The sequence below is a fragment of the Miscanthus floridulus genome, chromosome 12, assembly GCF_019320115.1.
Source record: "Miscanthus floridulus cultivar M001 chromosome 12, ASM1932011v1, whole genome shotgun sequence".
NCBI classification, from domain to species: Eukaryota; Viridiplantae; Streptophyta; class Magnoliopsida; order Poales; family Poaceae; genus Miscanthus; species Miscanthus floridulus.
In genome coordinates this window covers 39210837-39228919 of record NC_089591.1, presented here as the reverse complement: position 1 = coordinate 39228919, position 18083 = coordinate 39210837, and the positions used below count along the sequence as shown (strand labels likewise).

General features: G+C 44.0%; 1 protein-coding gene across 1 annotated transcript; it reads left to right on the top strand.

The window, feature by feature from the left end:
• The first annotated feature begins 2748 nt into the window (after positions 1-2748).
• LOC136498180 (uncharacterized) lies at positions 2749-16671 on the top strand. Its single transcript, XM_066494136.1, has 7 exons — positions 2749-3300; positions 3393-3551; positions 3994-4075; positions 5154-5274; positions 10204-10324; positions 13019-16100; positions 16216-16671. The coding sequence occupies exons 5-6, from the start codon at positions 10251-10253 to the stop codon at positions 16044-16046; spliced, it is 3102 nt and encodes a 1033-aa protein (XP_066350233.1). The 5' UTR covers positions 2749-3300; positions 3393-3551; positions 3994-4075; positions 5154-5274; positions 10204-10250; the 3' UTR covers positions 16047-16100; positions 16216-16671.
• Positions 16672-18083: the final 1412 nt, after the last annotated feature.

Below are 18083 nucleotides of genomic sequence, written 5' to 3'. Positions count from 1 at the left end.
CGCAAGCAACGCCTTCCTTTTCCTAGATTATGCAAGGATCATCCATCTGCCTTGGTTGCTATTGGTATGCTTGCTGGGTGTCCATTGCTGTACCTTTTCTTTTTAGAAGCGAAGAGCTTTAATTAATTAGAACATAAGCTGTTACAGTCGCCCTGAAGCAGAGGTGTAAGGAAGCAAGGACAATTACCTGGCCTGCTAAACTGACCAATCTGTATAACCGGAATGTTTAGCACAAGTATGTGCTGTAGCAGTATTAGGCCCTCTCCCTCTGAATGAAACACAAAGCATCGTGAAGAAAAGAACTCAACTCTCCGACAGTCTGACTACTGCTTCAAAGCCTCCCATTCTGCCAGCGGATACCACCAATGTGCCACGGCTCGGTGATTACTCTTCATCGTAAGATGCCCTATGAGACGTATATTGCAAGTTATCCCCTGTTTCCTTTAACCTGCAGGTTACCTTTTCTTCTTTGAAGATGATATGATTCATTCCTTCATCCTTCCTAGCTTTCAGTGAGATGCATCCTTTGCGTGTTGTCCTAACAAGAGAATATGCACCCTCTGTTCCAGTATTTATTATTTCCCAGCTTTTGTTATACGTGCTGAACTGCTGATATTTGTTTTGCTGCCTCCAGCTGTTCTTGTTCTCCCATTTTCTTGCTATGGATGTTGTAAAAATCACTAAAAAAGTCCATCTATCTTCACAGGTCCCAAAAATAACAAATATCAGCTTGTTTCTTCATTACTCTTGGCCGTTCTTCATACCTACAATTGAGCCTTTTAATCAGCGGATGTTGTAGAAGTCACCCAAAAAAAAACCCTGCTTCCAATACCGTTAGTCTGCCTTGTTTTATTAATTTTCTTGCAATCAATTAAAGAATACAAAGAATCACTTATATTGTCGGCGGCTTTCCATTATTATTTGAGAGATAATTTTTTCCAAGAGGTTATTACCAGAGAATTTTCCAACAGAGTGAAGGACTCCAACTATCTCAGAAGGATTTGTCAATGCTTTACAAAGTTGGTCCATCCTGAGATGCCTTGGCACGATTGTCACTCCATCCTGAGATGCCCTTTGTTCTTCAAACCAGCAGAATATTGTCCCTTTTTCTTCTTTGAACATGCATGGTACGATACGTTCCTTCACTAACCAGAGAATATTGTCCCTCTGTAAGAGAAAGAGAGTACTCTCAGCTCTACGAGAATTTTAAGAGAAGTTTCTCATTGATGAACCATACAAATTGGATATATCTACTTGAATGTAAGAGAAAGAGAGTACTCTCAGCTCTACGAGAATTTTAAGAGAAGTTTCTCATTGATGAACCATACAAATTGGATATATCTACTTGAATTCATATATGAGGAGATAGCATATAGTATTCTCAGGTTTAGTCTTTAGCTTTCAGACTTCAGAGAGATGTATCTTTTCTCCTTCGTGTGCTGTGGTACACAGAGAATATTGCTCTCCCTTATTGTATATAAGAGAGTACTTCAGCGGACAGATGACTCCCTCTTCTCAGCTAGCCGTTTTGCTGCCTGCCACCAGCCCCTTCTTGTTCACTAATTTCCTAGCTAAGCTTATCAGCCAAAATCAGCATTACTTTTCAACCATAGAACAGTATTTTTCTCTCACAATAAATCAACAGCAGCATCGGCATCAGCCGAAAATCAGCCAGCCAAACACGCCCTAAATCTCTTGCATTGTCCTAACCAAGTGAGTGGCGAAAATCATTATTTCCCGACATTGGAATGCTCACATAATTGCATTATTAAATCAATTTAGGATATTTCAAAGGAATGCAAATTCTAGGGTGTTACACTTGATCTTACAGGGAAGTTTTTTTATTTTGATAAAATCTTACAGGGAAGCAGGGTTCAAAATTTCGGGGAAATTTCGGCGAAATTTCGCGAAATCCGGTAATTTCGGTGGTGGCCGAAAGAAAAATCCGAAATTTTGTAATACACTAATACATGTGTTATATAATTTTAGACTCAATTTTTTATTGTTTATATTGCATATTTTTGTATTCAATAGATGTGTAGTCATAAATCATACTAATATTTGTTTAGATTTAAATGTTTTTTTAGAAAAAGCATACTTCATGTGCTAGTCTCTAAAAAAAATTCGCCGAAATTTCGGCCGAATTTCGCGAAATTCGGTAGTTTCGGTGGTGGCCGAAATTTTTGCAATACCGAAATTGAAAACCCTGCAGGGAAGTTACCAGACAAACAAGTAAACACTACTTACTGTTTGAACATTTTTTAGAGACTATTTTTTGCAAGAGGTTATGAGCGAATTTTCCAATGGAATGAAGGATTCGAGCTATGTCTCTGAAGGATTTGCCAATGTTATACCAAGTTCTTTCAAAAAATAATGTTATAACAAGTTGGTCCAACCGTGTGCATGAACATAACAACACTTTAGCCATGCTGATGAAAGGGTTCTTGTTTCAATCAGGCTCAGTCCTTTAGATAAATTGTGAATTACCGCAACAACAAAGAAAATATTACGACTACAGTCTTCGATTGCTCTGCTTGTGTGCTTTATCAAGCCATGCCATTGTGCCTTGGAACGATTGTCACTCCATCCTGAGATACTTTTGTTCTTTATAAACCTGCAAGTTACCTTTCACCTCTGCGTGTTGTCATAATCATAACCAGAGAATAGTGTCCCTCTGTTGGTGTATATAAGCGAGAGTACTGCAGTGCCGTCCCTCTTCCCAGCTACCCCTTCTTGTTCACTCATTTCCATTCTGAATCTCTTGCGTTCAGGTTCCGAACTGAGTGAGTGACTAATATACTATAAGAAAATCCATCTATCCTCCACAAATCCTCCCACCACCACCAAACAACAATTTGTTTTTCATTCTCTTGTTTCCCATTGGCTTTCATTCACTGCTTCATATACCGTTATGTTTCATCTGTTTTTTCTCAATCCATTAACGAAAACAAAGAATTACCATATTTCTTGCAAATATATTGTTTCCCATTAGCTTTCTTCCAGATCTTGTTTTGAGGCCCTGTTCTTCTTTCTTAGTTTTCAACTGAAAAAACAAAAAAAAAATCTTCGTTTTCTGCTGTTCTTTTATGCTACCACTTAGACTCTTCTTATAGTATTGACTTTTTTTTGTCTGTTTGATGATTTCGTACTTGATGTCTAGCAAGTAATTGCTTCTTCTAGTAACAGATAAATGGATATACCAAAAACAAACATATGGTACAAGCTCCTTCAAACTGAATCCCCCCAAGTCATCTGAGTAATTGATTTTCATCCACATAACATCATCGATTCTAGCACGAGGTAATAATATCCGTCTTCCTTGTTTCATTATTACCAATGCTCAGAAAATCCGAGTAATGTAATGGCTGTGTGAGCTGCTCGTGTTTTCTCAGGGTCACAAAGAAGTGAGTGCTTCTGGAGAAAACATATATAGTGGCAACCTTCAGCCTTAAGAATTGATTTTTTGGAGAAGGAATTGTGTGACGTCATAGCACACGAAGTTATTCCTGGCAATTTTAACATAAACAACGACCCCATTGGCAAAAGCAGAGGTAAAAACTACATCAGTGATTAACATTAATTTTTTGAAGGCTCTTGATTAACATTAATTTTAACTAAACTCATACAAAAATTTCAAAACAATTATGACAAGATATTGTTAAAGACTTAGAAGGTAACATGATATAGGCTAATGATTTCGCTTGGACATTTTGTCAAATGTCAATCAATTAGTAAAGTAGCATCTTGCTCCTATCAGTGGTGATGTTATCTCTTTGAAAAGTAATTTATAGGGCAATTGATCTATATTTGCCCCTACTGAAAAATTTAACCTCTGGTCATAACTGGTTCTTCCCCTTTTTCTATTATGTGGTCTACAACACCATATTAGTAAGTAGAATTAGTTTGTCGCAAGGAAATCATATATATGAAGCAACACAATTAGTCATAATGCTACTACGTAGACATAAAAATGTTTTTGTGTTTTTTTTACAGGTCAAAATGTGGAGCTGATTCTGTATCTTACATTCTGGATGCGTCAATGTGGGGCCATATTGGATCTAGAGGGGTATGCCAGGTATGCCCAGCATACGGCTTCCAGTACGTGCGCATATGTATTGCAAAAAAATAAAAACAAATTTATCTATATAATCATTGGCTAAAAAGTCAAATAATTATTGGAAATTACATATGCACACAGTTCCAGTACATTCAAATTGCACACCCAACTACCTAAACTCGTCCCGATTCTCATCCCGGTCATGATACTTGGAAATTGCACACTCATGGCCCTAAAGTTGTATTATTTTACCATTATGGTTCATCCACCCCTGCACTACCATCCTCACATCCGCTACACCACACATGCCCGCCTTACCCACTAGCCATGTGGAGTAGCACCATGCTCACCCTACTACCCCACGACGGCCTATGTTGTATCGAGTGGGCCATGCCATGCCCAACCTCACCACCATACCGCGTGTTACAACGGCACTGTAGTGATGGCCCTGTTGTTGACGAGGGAGGTGAGGAAGACTAGGAGAGTGAGAAACCGAGTGCGAGGAGATGGCGAGAATGAGCATGAGTTCATACAAGTTGAGGGAGAGGGAGTGTGGACGAGGTGGTGGCTGTGGTGGTGTTGAATGCAATGGCCACGAGGCAGGGGCTGACACCACGGTGAGATGAAGGAGGAACGAGTCAAAAAAGCAAAATCGAGGAAGACTGCGAGGGAGAAGGCTTGGCTTGGACATGCAGTAGGGCAAGCATGGCATGGGTGGACGAACGCGGTGTAGCGGGGTGTGTTTACACGAGTGTGGTGGGCATATGCCATGTATTGTGGGGAAGGGGATGTACCAGGATGGTATAGATAGTAATACAAGTTTAGGAAGTTGAGTGTGTATTTTGAAAGTATCGGAACCATGGTGAGAACTTAAGACAAGTTTAGAGAGCTGAGTGTGCAATTTGAAAGTATCGTGACTTGGATGAGAATTCAGGACAAGTTTAGGGAACTGAATGTGCAATTCGAAAGTACTGGGACCTAGATAAGAACTCGGGACAGGTTCGACAACCGCTAGTGGAATTTACTTTTATTTTTATTTCCTTTTTAGCCATCTTTTCACGTTATAAGTTGCGGCAAATACTTTTGTTGCTCACAGGTTTTGTTAACCGAGAATTTTGGTTGTCTACTAATCAAACTTAAGTCATGGCATCATCATTTTCTGTTGACACCGAGACATTGCATGAATGGCGTGATCGTTTACGAAGTATCAGCTTTTGGTATGTATCTTTAACATATTTCTATATTTTCTTTAAACTTACAGAGAGCTTCAGTTATTCGCACATTATGAACGCTAGCTTGATCTCTCTATATACTCTCTCTATTTTGAAATTTAAGGTATCATAAATTTTTTATGACATATCACGAGGTAAAATAAATGATGCAACCCTTAGTTAGAGTGAGATATTCTGCTTACCATATTTTGAGCATGGAGTTGGATCACGATAGACATTAAAGATCTGTGCCCACGTGAGTGAGGCATGGGACGTTAATAAATACTATGCGTGAGTTAATTCACTTAGAATCCTTATAATTTGAGATAATTTGTTAATGCTTGGATATCATATATATTAGTAGGATAGGAGTAGATACTAATATTTAATTTATACTTTTGACATAGACCAAAATAATTTTCTTAATTGTACCTTTTAAAACTTGTAATAGCATCTCCAAGAGACTCTCCCATCACATGGCTCTTTATCATAAAGTTAGAAAACAAAAAAATTAAAGTGCAATAGACTTTCTAAATCACTCTCCATCTTTTTCACTCTCCAAAACCACACTTCTTACTCTCCACTACGAGGAACTCCAAGAAACCAAGAGCCTCTTTATATCCGGGTATGGGAGTCTGGCGTCGCTCACCGCTCAGGTGACTTGACACACGCGGCCAACTCCTAGAGGCAACGTCACGCCAATCGTTACTTAGTTAGTACAGCCGTTAGTCTCCACCGCCTGGCGGTGATCAGTGTCCATTGTGCGCCCCTATTCCCAAACGGCATCTCGCCGTGACGAAGGCTACGGAGCTTGTATTGTTTCCCAATTCCACTTAATGAAGCACGTGCTATAGCACGCTTTCAAAAAAAATCCTTATAATAGAGGATTTGGTGAAAAAATGCCCTCCAACGTACAACATCTTTAATTATATCTCCAAATGTTGCCATCATCTATTCTAAATTTCTCACTAGCAAAAGATAGAGAACGGGGTTAGCTATCTAGAGTGTAGACAAAATATAGAGAAGCTGCTAGAGGGTGGAAAGATATAGAGAGCAGCTTTTATTCAAATGACTCCTTACTTGATGATTTAGAGAGTGAGTTTGACAAAGCCTTTTGAACATGCTCTAACAGAAAGACTACGACAACTATGTTTGGTTCAGCTACTAAAAAGTGCTTTTGCTACCAAAAAGCAAAAAGCCAGCCAAATGAGTACAACCAGAGCTATTTTCTAGAAGCACCTGCTTCCGCGTAGTATAATTTTCGTAGCACCTTGGACTCTACTTCTGTCTTTTAGCTTTTCCAAGTGGGTGGGAATAGAGAGACGTTTTATAGCTGTTTCAAGGGAGTTAAAGAGATGGTGGTAGGTGACGAGGTCATAACATAGGGGTATGTAACTCCCTAGGTAAGAGGTTCCCGACCGAAGGACCCCCGACCGATCCATCTAGGACTGCTCAGGGGCTACACCCCTTAGGTGCGCTCGCACGCACCCTCCGGCTAAGGACCGGGCCGAGCCCGAGCACGTACCCCTCTTCTGCTTGGGGCTCGGAGGCTTGCCCGAGCCGCAGCCTCCCGATCGACGGGAGCCCAAACCCGATCCTTGGCCCTGGCCTCAAGTGCAAACCAAGGCCCGGGCTGGAAGCAAGCGCCCCGAGCACCCAAGGCCCAGGGGCTCGCCGACGCCGCACCACAGGCGCATCATTGTCAACCTCTCCTCCAACAGGGTCACGTACGAGGCGTGACACAAAGGGACAAAACCCCTCTGCTAGCTTATGGGGCTCCCGGGCCCGCTCGGCAGCCCCTCAAGCCGGACACCTTCGCTACCAAAGAACACTCTAGAAGGTGCACCTGGTGGAGGCTAGTCCAAGCCGACAAATCCTCACGGTCAAAATGCAAGCCCCTCGTGGACTCCGACGCACATACACCAACACTAGACCCCCCAAACTGAAATGAACCCGACCTACCTTGATATATAAGGAGAGGTCGGATCCTAGAGAGGGGGAGGATGAAACCAAGATGATTCAGAACAGATCATTCGAGTCCTCTCCACCGAACAACTCGAGCTCTACACCGAGAGCATAACCACTCCAAGAGGAGTACTGAGAGCTCCACCACCCTTTCCTTCGTCTTCCTCCTCTCCGATGAGGGGGAGATGATGGGGACATGATTTCCGATCTTCTGCCAGGTTGATGATAACTATCGTTTTAGGCATAGCACGACACACCGATCTGACTTCAGATCGAAAAACCCAAACCCTGCAACCTTAGCACCACAACTCCTCTGGTTATCAACTGTGTCACCAATCTGGTTGACCTCACCAAGAAGGCTAATCCCTACCTGCGAAACGAAGAACACAAGCAAGAACTTGAAAGTACGCAGCTCAAAGTATGGGACAAAATGCAGATTGGATGATTAAGTTCTCAAAGTGGGGTCTCACAAATAGATGAACGGCGACTGTCAATGGACCGAATGATCTAAGCAAAACCCAAAACCTAACGATGGCAGTGGCATATGATTATAAAGGTCTTAGGGTCATCTCCTACCCTGGACGCGCCCCCTAACGGGCTCAAAGATGATACACGGCCCATTGGACCAAATACGGTGATGCAGCACCCTGATAGATTCTGGATGCTAAATTGTTTCAATGATTCCTATTGATTCTGAAGGGATTTTGACATGGGACCATTTCCATTGGTTTCCTTATGAAATTATCTTTCCATCCATATGTGGATTGTCGAAAATGGAGTCCTGACGCGTCCTGGGTGACCAGTTTATGGCAGACTTGTCCTGGAGGCCAAGGCAGACTCGAATTCATGTTGGACCAGGCCTCCGACTTTTGTTGGACGTCCTTACTGGTTATTTTTGCCTCCATCTCTTCCTCCAAGTTCCTCATGACCCTCTCCAATGTTTCTAAGAAATATAACATCATTAGGTAGTAGTCTATTCTCAAAAGTATAAAAATGATCGCTTAAGAACGAGCTCACCTCTAAATTTTGCTGGCGCATTCGAGCTCGGGTCATTGGACCTTGCATATTGTTTGGAGGATTAGCGGGTGCATTCAAAGGAGTGATTTCCTCATCAGGAGACCTCACCATCGACGAGCCTAGGATCTGCACCGAGCGATCCCCTGCCAAATCTCTCTCTTACATTCTGTTGGAACCCCCGATTTGGGTGCTCTTGAATACAAAGATCATCAAACTGCTGGACATAGGGCCCCAATAGCCCAAACCAGGATAAACTTCTGTGTCCCCCGTGTGATTTTTAAGTTCTTTGTATTCTTGAGTCTACCCGAGCCACAAGAGACCTCACACTCTATGACACCCGATGAACAACAATACTTACCGCAATTTTGACCCCGCGACAGCAGGTTTTATAGTTATTTCAATCAAACAACCTATATCTTTTTTCACAGCGCAACTCACAATAGCTTTTTCATAGCTCACAATAGTTTTTTCATAGCCTACAGGTGAATGAAATAGACCCTACATCACTTTCTAAATACAATATATGGTAGTTCTATCATGATTTTTTTCACGCAAGAAAAATGGTATAACCAACTTAGGGGGTGTTTGGCAGGGCTCCTCATGAGGAGGGCTCCTCTAAAATGGCTCCGGCTCGTCTGTTTTTCACTGAAAAACATCTCCTCGTACAAAACATTTGGTAAGGCTCCTCCGAAGGAGCCAGGAAGGAGCCCTACTGCATTCTCGACTCGAGCTCCCAAGTCGCTTCCCGCTCTGTCTGATTAGTCCAAAGAACCTTCAGATACTTGAGCGTCCTTCGTCACAAGACGTTATCAGCCTCCTCTAAAATTCTTACAGGACGTGCCTCAAAGGTCAAGTCTTCCTTGATGGTTTCTGGTTCCAAGGTCATATGTTGCTCTGGGTCCCGTAGGTATTTTGTCAGCATGGAAACATGAAATACATTATGCACACCACTCATAGAATTGGGTAGCTCCAATCTGTAAGCCAACTTTCCAACACGTTCCAATATTGGAAAAGGACCATGATACCTTGGGCTAAGCTTTCCTTTAACCCCAAATCTCACTACACCTTTATTAGGAGAAACCTTCAAAAGTACTTGATCCCCAACCTGAAACTCCAGGTCTCGCCTCGTAACATCAGCATAGCTTTTATGCCTGCTCTGTGAAGCTAGCATTTGTTGCCAAATTTCAGCGACACGCTTAGTAATCCTTAGAACCCAATCTGGTCCGAGAGCTGCCTTTTCACCCACTGCTTCCCAACAAAGTGGTGACCTGCACTTCCTTCCGTAAAGGGCATCAAAAGGTGCACAACGAATGCTAGCATGGTAACTATTGTTATAAGCGAACTCCACAAGAGGCAAATGCTCCTCCCAGCTTCCTTTCCATGACAGAACACATGACCTTAGCATATCCTCCAAAGTTTGAATTGTACGCTCCGATTGACCATCCGTTTGAGGATGAAAAGCCGTGCTAAGTATCACATTAGTTCCCAAGGCACTCTGCAAGCTCTCCCAGAACTTGGAAACAAATTTAGCGTCTCTATCAGAAACAATGGTTTTTGGCACCCCATGAAGTCTCACAATTTCACGCATAAAGATTGGAGCTAAGTCACTTGCTGAATTTGTAGAACGGTAAGGAATAAAATGAGCTACCTTACTCAGGTGATCCACAACAACCCAAATAGCATCCCTCCCTTTAGGAGTACGTGGTAAACCAGCCACAAAATCCATAGCGATGTCCTTTTAGTATAAGTACGTGGTAAACCAACCACAATTTAGTATAAGTAATTTTTTTTATTAATCAAATAAAATATATTGATAGTACATCATTTAAAATTCTAGACTGTGCGAGAGCACGGGTTGATGAACTAGTATTCCTCGTATTATATGGGCATTTGAGTACTTTTAGCCATCTTTTCGTGTTAATAAGCTCATGCAAATACTTTTGTTGCTCACAGGTATTGTTAACTGAGAAATTTGGTCCTCTACTAAATAAACTTAAGTCATGGCATCATCATTTTCTGTTGACACCGAGACATTGCATTTATGGCGTGATCGTTTACGAAGTATCGACTTCTGGTATGTTATCTTTAACATATTTCTATATTTTCTTTAAATTTACAGAAAGCTTCTGTTATTCGCACTTTATGAACGCTAGCTTGATCTCTCTATATACTCTCTCTATTTTGAAATTTAAGGTATCATAAAAAAATTTATGACATATCACGAGGTAAAACAAATGATGCAACCCTTAGTCAGAGTGAGATATTCTGCTTACCATATTTTCAGCATGGAGTTGCATTATGATAGACATTAAAGATCTGTACGCATGTGAATGAGGCATGGGACGTTAATAAATAGTATGCGAGAGTTAATTCACTTAGAATCCTTATAATTTGAGATAATTTGTTAACGATATCATATACATTAGTAATCTTATGCAACACCGAGTTTAATAGCACATATGCTCACATTTTTTTGATTTGTTCTATGAATTAACGTTGTGGTACCACAAGGTGCCCAGCAAATTAAGCGCATATGCTGACTTCTCGTCAAGTTCGAGATTTCTCGGCTTAGCTCAGTATCCTAGAGGTGCTCACAGAGATAGGATAAGCATGTATATATTCATAGTGATGTGTGTGCGTGCGTGTATCACTACGGGGAACGGGAGCTTTGCCGTGTGCCTACGGCACACGTCAAATAAACTAAAACACTCGGCAAACCCTTCGCCGAGTGTAACACTCGGCAAAGGGCACACGACAAAAGTTTATCGGCAAACTCACTTTGCCGAGTGTTTTTCGTCGGGCACTCGGCAAAGACATGACGTGTGCCCGAAAAACACTCGGCAAACATTTTTCGCAAGAAATAAAAAAACAAATTGCCACCGGCCGCCACCCACCACGGCCACCACGCCGCCACACCCGCTGCGCCACGCCGGACGCCGCCACGCCACGCCCCCACCATGGCCACCACGCCAACATGCCCCACGCCGGACGCCGCCCGCCACCACGCCACCCGCCCGCCACACCGCACGCCACTCGCCGGATCCGGGAGAGGGGAGGGTCGGCCGCCGGGACGCCGCCGGATCCGAGAGGGGAGGGGCCGCCGCCGGATCTGGGGAAGGAGTGGAGGGGGCGGCGCCGGCGGCCGGGGGAAGGAGGGGTGGCCGGGCCGCCGGTGGGGAGAAGGGGAGGGGGCGTGCGGACGCGGCGCGGGGAAGGGGAGGGGGGCGTGCGGACACGGTGCGGAGAAGGGGAGGGGGCATGCGGATGCGACGCGGGGGAGAAGGGGAGGGCGCGGCGGCCAGGGGAAGGAGGGGTGGCCGGGCCGCCGGATCCGGCCAGGAGGGGAGGGGCTGCCGACGGGGAGAAGGGGAGAGGGCGTGCGGACGCGGCGCGGAGAAGGGGAGGGGGGTGCGGACGCGGCACGGGGGAGAAGGGGAGGGGGCGGCGGTCGGGGGAAGGAGGCGTGGCCGGGCCGCCGGATCCGGCCGAGAGGGGAGGGGCCGCCGGCGGGTAGAAGGGGAGGGGCCGTGCGGACGCGGCGCGGGGAGAAGGGGAGGGGCCGTGCGGGGAGAAGGATAGGGCGCCGTGCGGGGAGAAGGGGAGGGCGGCGCGGTTAAAAAAACATTTTTTCCTTTGCCGAGTGTGCTGGATCTCGGCACTCGGCAAAGTTTTTCTTTTTTATTTTTTTTTCTCCTTCTTTCCTAGAAAAAATATTTTTTCCTTTGCCATAGTGTCCTAGAACTGGGCACTCGGCAAAGTATTTTTTTTCATTATTTTTCTTCTCCTTCTTTCCCAGAAAAAATATTTTCTTTCTTTGCCGAGTCTCCTAGATCTGTGCACTCGGTAAAGTTTTTATTTTTTATTTTTTTTCTTCTCCTTCTTTCCCAAAAAAAATATTTTTTTCCTTTGCCGAGTGTCTTAGATCTGGGCACTGGGTAAAGTTTTTTTTTTATTTTTTTTTTCTTCTCCTTCTTTCCCAGACAAAAGATTTTCTTTCTTTGCCGAGTGTCCTGAATCTGGGCACTCGGCAAAGTTTTTTTTTTCTTCTCCTTCTTTCCTAGAAAAAAGATTTTACTTCTTTGCCGAGTGTAAAAAAAAAACACTCGGTAAACCCCATCTTTGTCGAGTGTTTTTTTGTTGCCGAGTGTTTTTTGTTGACACTCGGCAAACCTCCGCTTTATCGAGTGTTTTCTTTTTGCCAAGTGTTTTTAGCGCAGCACTCGGCAAAGATCTTGTTTGCCGAGTGTCCGAGAGAATATACACGGCAAACATAAAAACACTCGGTAAATTTAACGTTTCCGGTAGTGTATATATATATATATATATATGAGCATCTACGTCTATACTGTTTTTTAAGAAAAAGAATAACACGATACTGGGAAAAATAATGTCTTTATCTTTCGCATGCCTACTACCGACGGGAGCATTTTCACTCGGAAATATTATTAACATGAAATAGATTTGTCCATAAAATTAACATGCGCAAAAAAGGTGATTTTGTATGTTCAGGAACAAGAACATCTAGTATCGACTTCAGCCCAAGTGTTTATTACTTGTCTTCACACAGAGTTTTGAAAATCGTACTCCACGTGGAGTAGAAATTTCTCGCTAATTAACAAGAAGCAAACCATATGTAGGACTCCACGTGATACTGGCAAAGAAAAGGGAGTGTAAAAAAAGAGGATAGCTAAGTACGTAGTTACTGACCTGTACGCAAGTTGTTTGATCATGCACTTAACCGGTCCTTTTTTTCTATTTGTGCGGCCAGGCTGGATGGATATCTCAAGAGCCCTGCGTATCGAGACGTGGAAAAAAAACTCGATGGGTTTGTATGGGTGATGTGGAATGTTGGGGTCGGACCCACAGCATGTTTCACACGAGCTATCTCAAGCATCACTCGGGACGCAAAGATCAAGACACATGGCCCCTATGACCACGTGATAGAGGTGGACATGAAGCGAGCAGCAGCACAGCTGGCAGGAACGAGACTGAGCATTAATGACAAGCTGCATTTCAAAGTGGCGGAGCAGCTCGGGCTACTCGACCAAGAGCAGGAGCAAGAATACGACAGGCTCTTGGAAGAGGATGACGAGCTGCGGTACTATACCTATGGCCTCTCGTCCTTACAGCATAAGCTTTCAAGAACACTGCATAAGCTTTCAACATCATTTGAAGTACCTCAAATAATCCAAAAGCTAGTGATGAAGAAGTACCTGCTGCTGGTCGAGAACCTCGACGAGCCCATCAAGCCCATCAACCTTACTGCTTCAACAGAGGGCTTATGCTTTCCTGCCCCTGAGTGGAAAGGCTCCTTTTGGTGCGTATCCACCACCACTCAAGATGTGTACGGAAGGAGCCAGCCAGCAGATTATTCTTGTCTAATCAAATCTTTTAGTGGGGATGATATGGTGATTCTTACTCTCTACTCACTGCATCAAGCGGCCAAGTACATCTTGGCTGCGGTCGCCCACAAAGACGAGCAATATTGGCATCACGTGGCTGTCCGGTGCTTTCACTACGCCACCATGCTCCTTTCACCCCACTGTTCATCGCCTCATGGAGATGGAGGCCAGAAGAGGTCTGCTGCATTAGCCGACATTACTTCAGATGAGCTGATACGCCAGTGGTCTGCACAAGGCATCCTTGTCATCGACACAGAAAGAACGGGGGAGACTACAGGCAGTAGTTATGATGGCAAATACAGTGATATATACCAAGTTGGAAATCTCATCCTTGAAGCTTTCCGAGAGTACTCCTTGCTGGAGATCCCCTTTTCTCCTGTGACGACTGAAGCTGAAGAAGCCACAAAATCTGCTGCACACTTCCTAGCATGTCACAACCTCATCGCAGAGCACCACACAACCGATGAACTTTGCGACGGAGACCATCCTAGGTTGGAACACATGCAGTGGATCTCACATGTGGGAGACCAAGGATGGCATTTAAGCAAGGAATGGTTGAGCTACGGAGCTAGTGGCCCAACAACACTCATTTTAAGGCATTGCTCACAGCAATCAAGGTTGCTCATGAAGCTTGAATCCGATCATTTCTTTGCCAAACTCCCCTGTCTTCATGCTCTTGATCTCTCCTACACTCCACTAAAATCACTTCCTCCATCAATCTGCTACCTCCAAGAACTCCAGTACCTTTCCCTTAGGGGCTGCTTTAACCTCACGAGTCCATTCAGCTTCCCCAACACTGAAATTACTCTCAATGAAATCAATAGCAGCAAAAATCTCAACTTGCTCTGCTTTGATCTTTCCTACTCAAATATAAACACATTCCACAACGACTTCTTCTGTAGCATGCCTAATCTGCAAGAGCTCTTGCTTGTCAAGTGCTCCAACCTTGAGGAATTGCCACCTTCCGTTGGTGCTTTGTCTAGTCTAACAAAACTCGAGCTCACAGGGACTCAAATAAAATCTTTTCCTATGGAGATATTTGAAGAGATGAAGAATCTTCGATCACTGAAGCTAATTGAGAACAAGAACTTGTTGTTGAGGCGACTGTCCTTGCGTGGATGTAGAAAGTTGGAGTTTGTTGACATTAAGGAGGTTGGTGCTTTGGAGGAGCTTGATCTATCTGCTACGGCTATCAAGGAGCTCCCAGACAGCATCCCTAATCTGCCAGAGCTTAGAAAATTGTTTCTCTTGGGTGTTCCTTCCCTGAGACGATTTCCTTGGCATAAGCTGCAGAGACTCCCGGATGTGTTTTGCTTGGATCAGTGCTCAAACAGAACCATTAATCATTCGGATCATCCACAAGGTGCTCAGGTGTGCATAAGTGATTCCAGATTGTTTTATAGCTTCGGTTATGACACCATGAATTCAGTAAGGGCTGGAGAACTTTTGACAACTTTCTATGTTCGAGTTACATCATGCAAGTCCACAAGCAGCAAGTTAAAGGATGAAGAGGACATGGTGATGATCAACAAGGTTCAGATGGCACCACCAGCTTACGCTGATATAAACCGTCTGTATCTGACAGACGGAGTCTCTATGGTGTCAATGGATGACGTACCTCCCTTTCGGGTGACCAAGCGTCACGTGGAGATCTCAGCTGCTGATCGGTATCCCCGTGGTCTGGCATATCTTCTGACAGTCACCAAATCGATTAGCATGTTGGGTGATACTCATGTCTCCTGTCTCAGTGATCTGGGTGATCGTAGTTTCGATGAGCTAGAGGAGTGCATGCTCCGACGGTGCCATCGGATGGTGCAGGTCTTCAGTCATAACCGGGATGTACTATCTCTACAAAATGCACATGTCTCCCGTCTCAGAAGTCTAACCCATTTCTACCGTGGTGGTGGTGGTGATAATTTCAATGCACTGAAGCACCTCTTCTTAGAGTACTGCCCGAGGTTGGAGGGCATCGTTCCACGTTATTTCTGTGAGCTACCAAGCCTTGAGACGCTGGACATCCTGTGCTGCTACAACCTCAAGGCAATTTTCTATGACGATGGTCCTCATTCATCTCCTGCTGGTTACACGCTCCCATGTCTCCGGAGGATACGGCTCCAGGAGCTGCCACTGCTGGAGCATCTCCACGTCGACAACCCCATGCTGATCGCGCCTGCGTGGGAGGAGCTCCACGTCCGCGGCTGCTGGAGCTTGCGCCACCTCCCACGCTTCCACCAACAACCAGACAAGGCCGTGGAGGTGAGCGGCGAGCTGGCCTGGTGGAACAAGCTGTGCTGGGATGGCACACACTCACACCATGGCAGCTACAAGCCCATGCTTCCCCCAGCTTTCGCTTCGCGCCGCGAGCGGGTCGTCATCGAGAGCTATCTCAGATGAATGAATATACCATGCCCAAGCGCAAGATTGATAAATCATCCAGTTAATCGATCGGTACGTCTTGCGATTTCAGTTTCCATTATTAATTAATTATATTAGCTATCGTATACTATTTTTATCCACCCGATCAGCTTCCAATAATCATTTTTACTTATTTTGTCCATTCCAGAGAAAGCCATCATCCCGTTAATAATTCCTGCTCGCCGCCGACGCCAATTGCATGCATCTGGAGTTGGAGTGCCTGTCTGCTGCCTCTTCAGTTTCGCGTTCGCCAACATGTGCGTGCCTTCCATGATTTGATTGGTCCATGTGTGTTTAGTTCACCGCTTGTCGGTGTGCAACTGCACCTGCCGTAGCAATGGTTTGTCTCCGCTGGTTCATTGACCGGCCTCGCTTCCTATCCAGCGGTGGCCGCTGGTTCAGTGACAGCTCTGTTTTCCGCTTGTAATAAGCATGGCCATCTCCGCATGGTAAATTATCAGATTAGATGTGTCATGCATGCGTATGCTTTGTACGTATTGTTTTTTTTTTTGTACGTGTTGTTGAACTTGTTATCTGATTCATGCTTGAAGTATTGAATTGTATTGAATGACTGAGCCTCTGCTCCGTGTGGAAGTAAGGTGGAACTGTGGAAGTAAAGCACGGGCACACGAATTTATTGAAATCAATGTTGCTTTGCTCTTTAATTAGTCCTTCTTTATCTTTACAAAGAGAAAAGGGGTTATCCAGCCCTGCAATATGTTCAAATACCACTATGCCTTTACTCTTTAGTTAAAGTACTAATGCTCCATCTAGCTCCTCCCATTATTTTGTCTTTCGAAAGAAAAAACACATATTCACGAAAAGTAGGCGCCTCTATGCTCACGTTGAATCAAAAGAAAGACTAGACTGACGAAGGTGGGGATTAGATCACTCCGCATGATACAACGCGGATATAAATAAAAGGAATGGAGTTGGGATCAGAAATTAGCTGCATTGGTGGTGTGGATAACCAAAGCAGGGTGTGCATAAACATATTGGTAAGGACAATCTCTGGCATCTAATGCAGTGATAAGGAACTCACTTTAAGAAAAGAAGAATACATCCAACTGTCCTATCTTTGAATTCCCTTATAGAATTTGTGGGCAAGGACCCATATCTTGAGCTTAGGAAATCTTTAGTTGGCTAAGGGGGTGTTTGGTTTCACGGACTAAATTTTAGTCCATGTCACATCGGGCGTTCGGATGCTAATTAGGAGGACTAAACATGAGTTAATTATAAAACTAATTACACAGATGGAATATTACTGTAGCACCACATTGTCAATTAGGCTTAAAAGATTCGTCTCGCAAATTAGTCTCAATCTGTGCAGTTAGCTTCGTAATTAGTCTATATTTAATACTCCATACATGTGTCCAAACATCCGATGTGACAGAGACTAAAATTTAGTCTGTGGAACCAAACACCCCCTAAGTTGAGTCCTCAACACAAGCCAGAGCTAGACCAACAAATGCCTAACACAGTCACGATGAGAATTCTGTTTTCAAAGATCCGTAAAAGATTCTAGCTTCATTAAGAGAAAATTTTGTGGCCGGTCCTCAAACTTGGCACGAGATGTCATCTAGGTCCCTGTACTCTCAAAATGCTATTTCTGAGTCCTTAAACTTAGTTTCGGGTTTCATGTAGGTCCAAATGAATCTTAACTCACACTGTACGCTGACATGGCACTATGGGCCCACTTGTCATCCCTTCTCTCCTTTCTCTTTCTTTTCCTGTATCTCTCTCCTCTCTCGGTGTGCAAGTACACATACCATACCCGTACTTATGGTATTTGTTTGTCAAAATAATAAGGTTTGGTTTCTCTCGCTGGTTCATCGACCAACCTTCCAGAAGGACAAGCGCAAGATTCTACTGTGTTACATATTGCATCGTATCGTGTGTTATGAGATTGCTTCATTTTCTACAGTGACCTTGCTTGCCGTGTGAAGGTGATGTACACTATAGTAATAAGTTTGTTTGCTACAAGTACGATATATAGTGTCGCAGTGACAGCTCTGT

Excerpts from the sequence above, each read along its gene's own strand:
- LOC136498180 (XM_066494136.1), top strand. The coding sequence starts at position 10,251 with ATGGCATCATCATTTTCTGTTGACACCGAGACATTGCATTTATGGCGT. Across the intron at positions 10,325-13,018 it reads TTACGAAGTATCGACTTCTG|GCTGGATGGATATCTCAAGA; the intron begins GTATGTTATCTT and ends TTGTGCGGCCAG.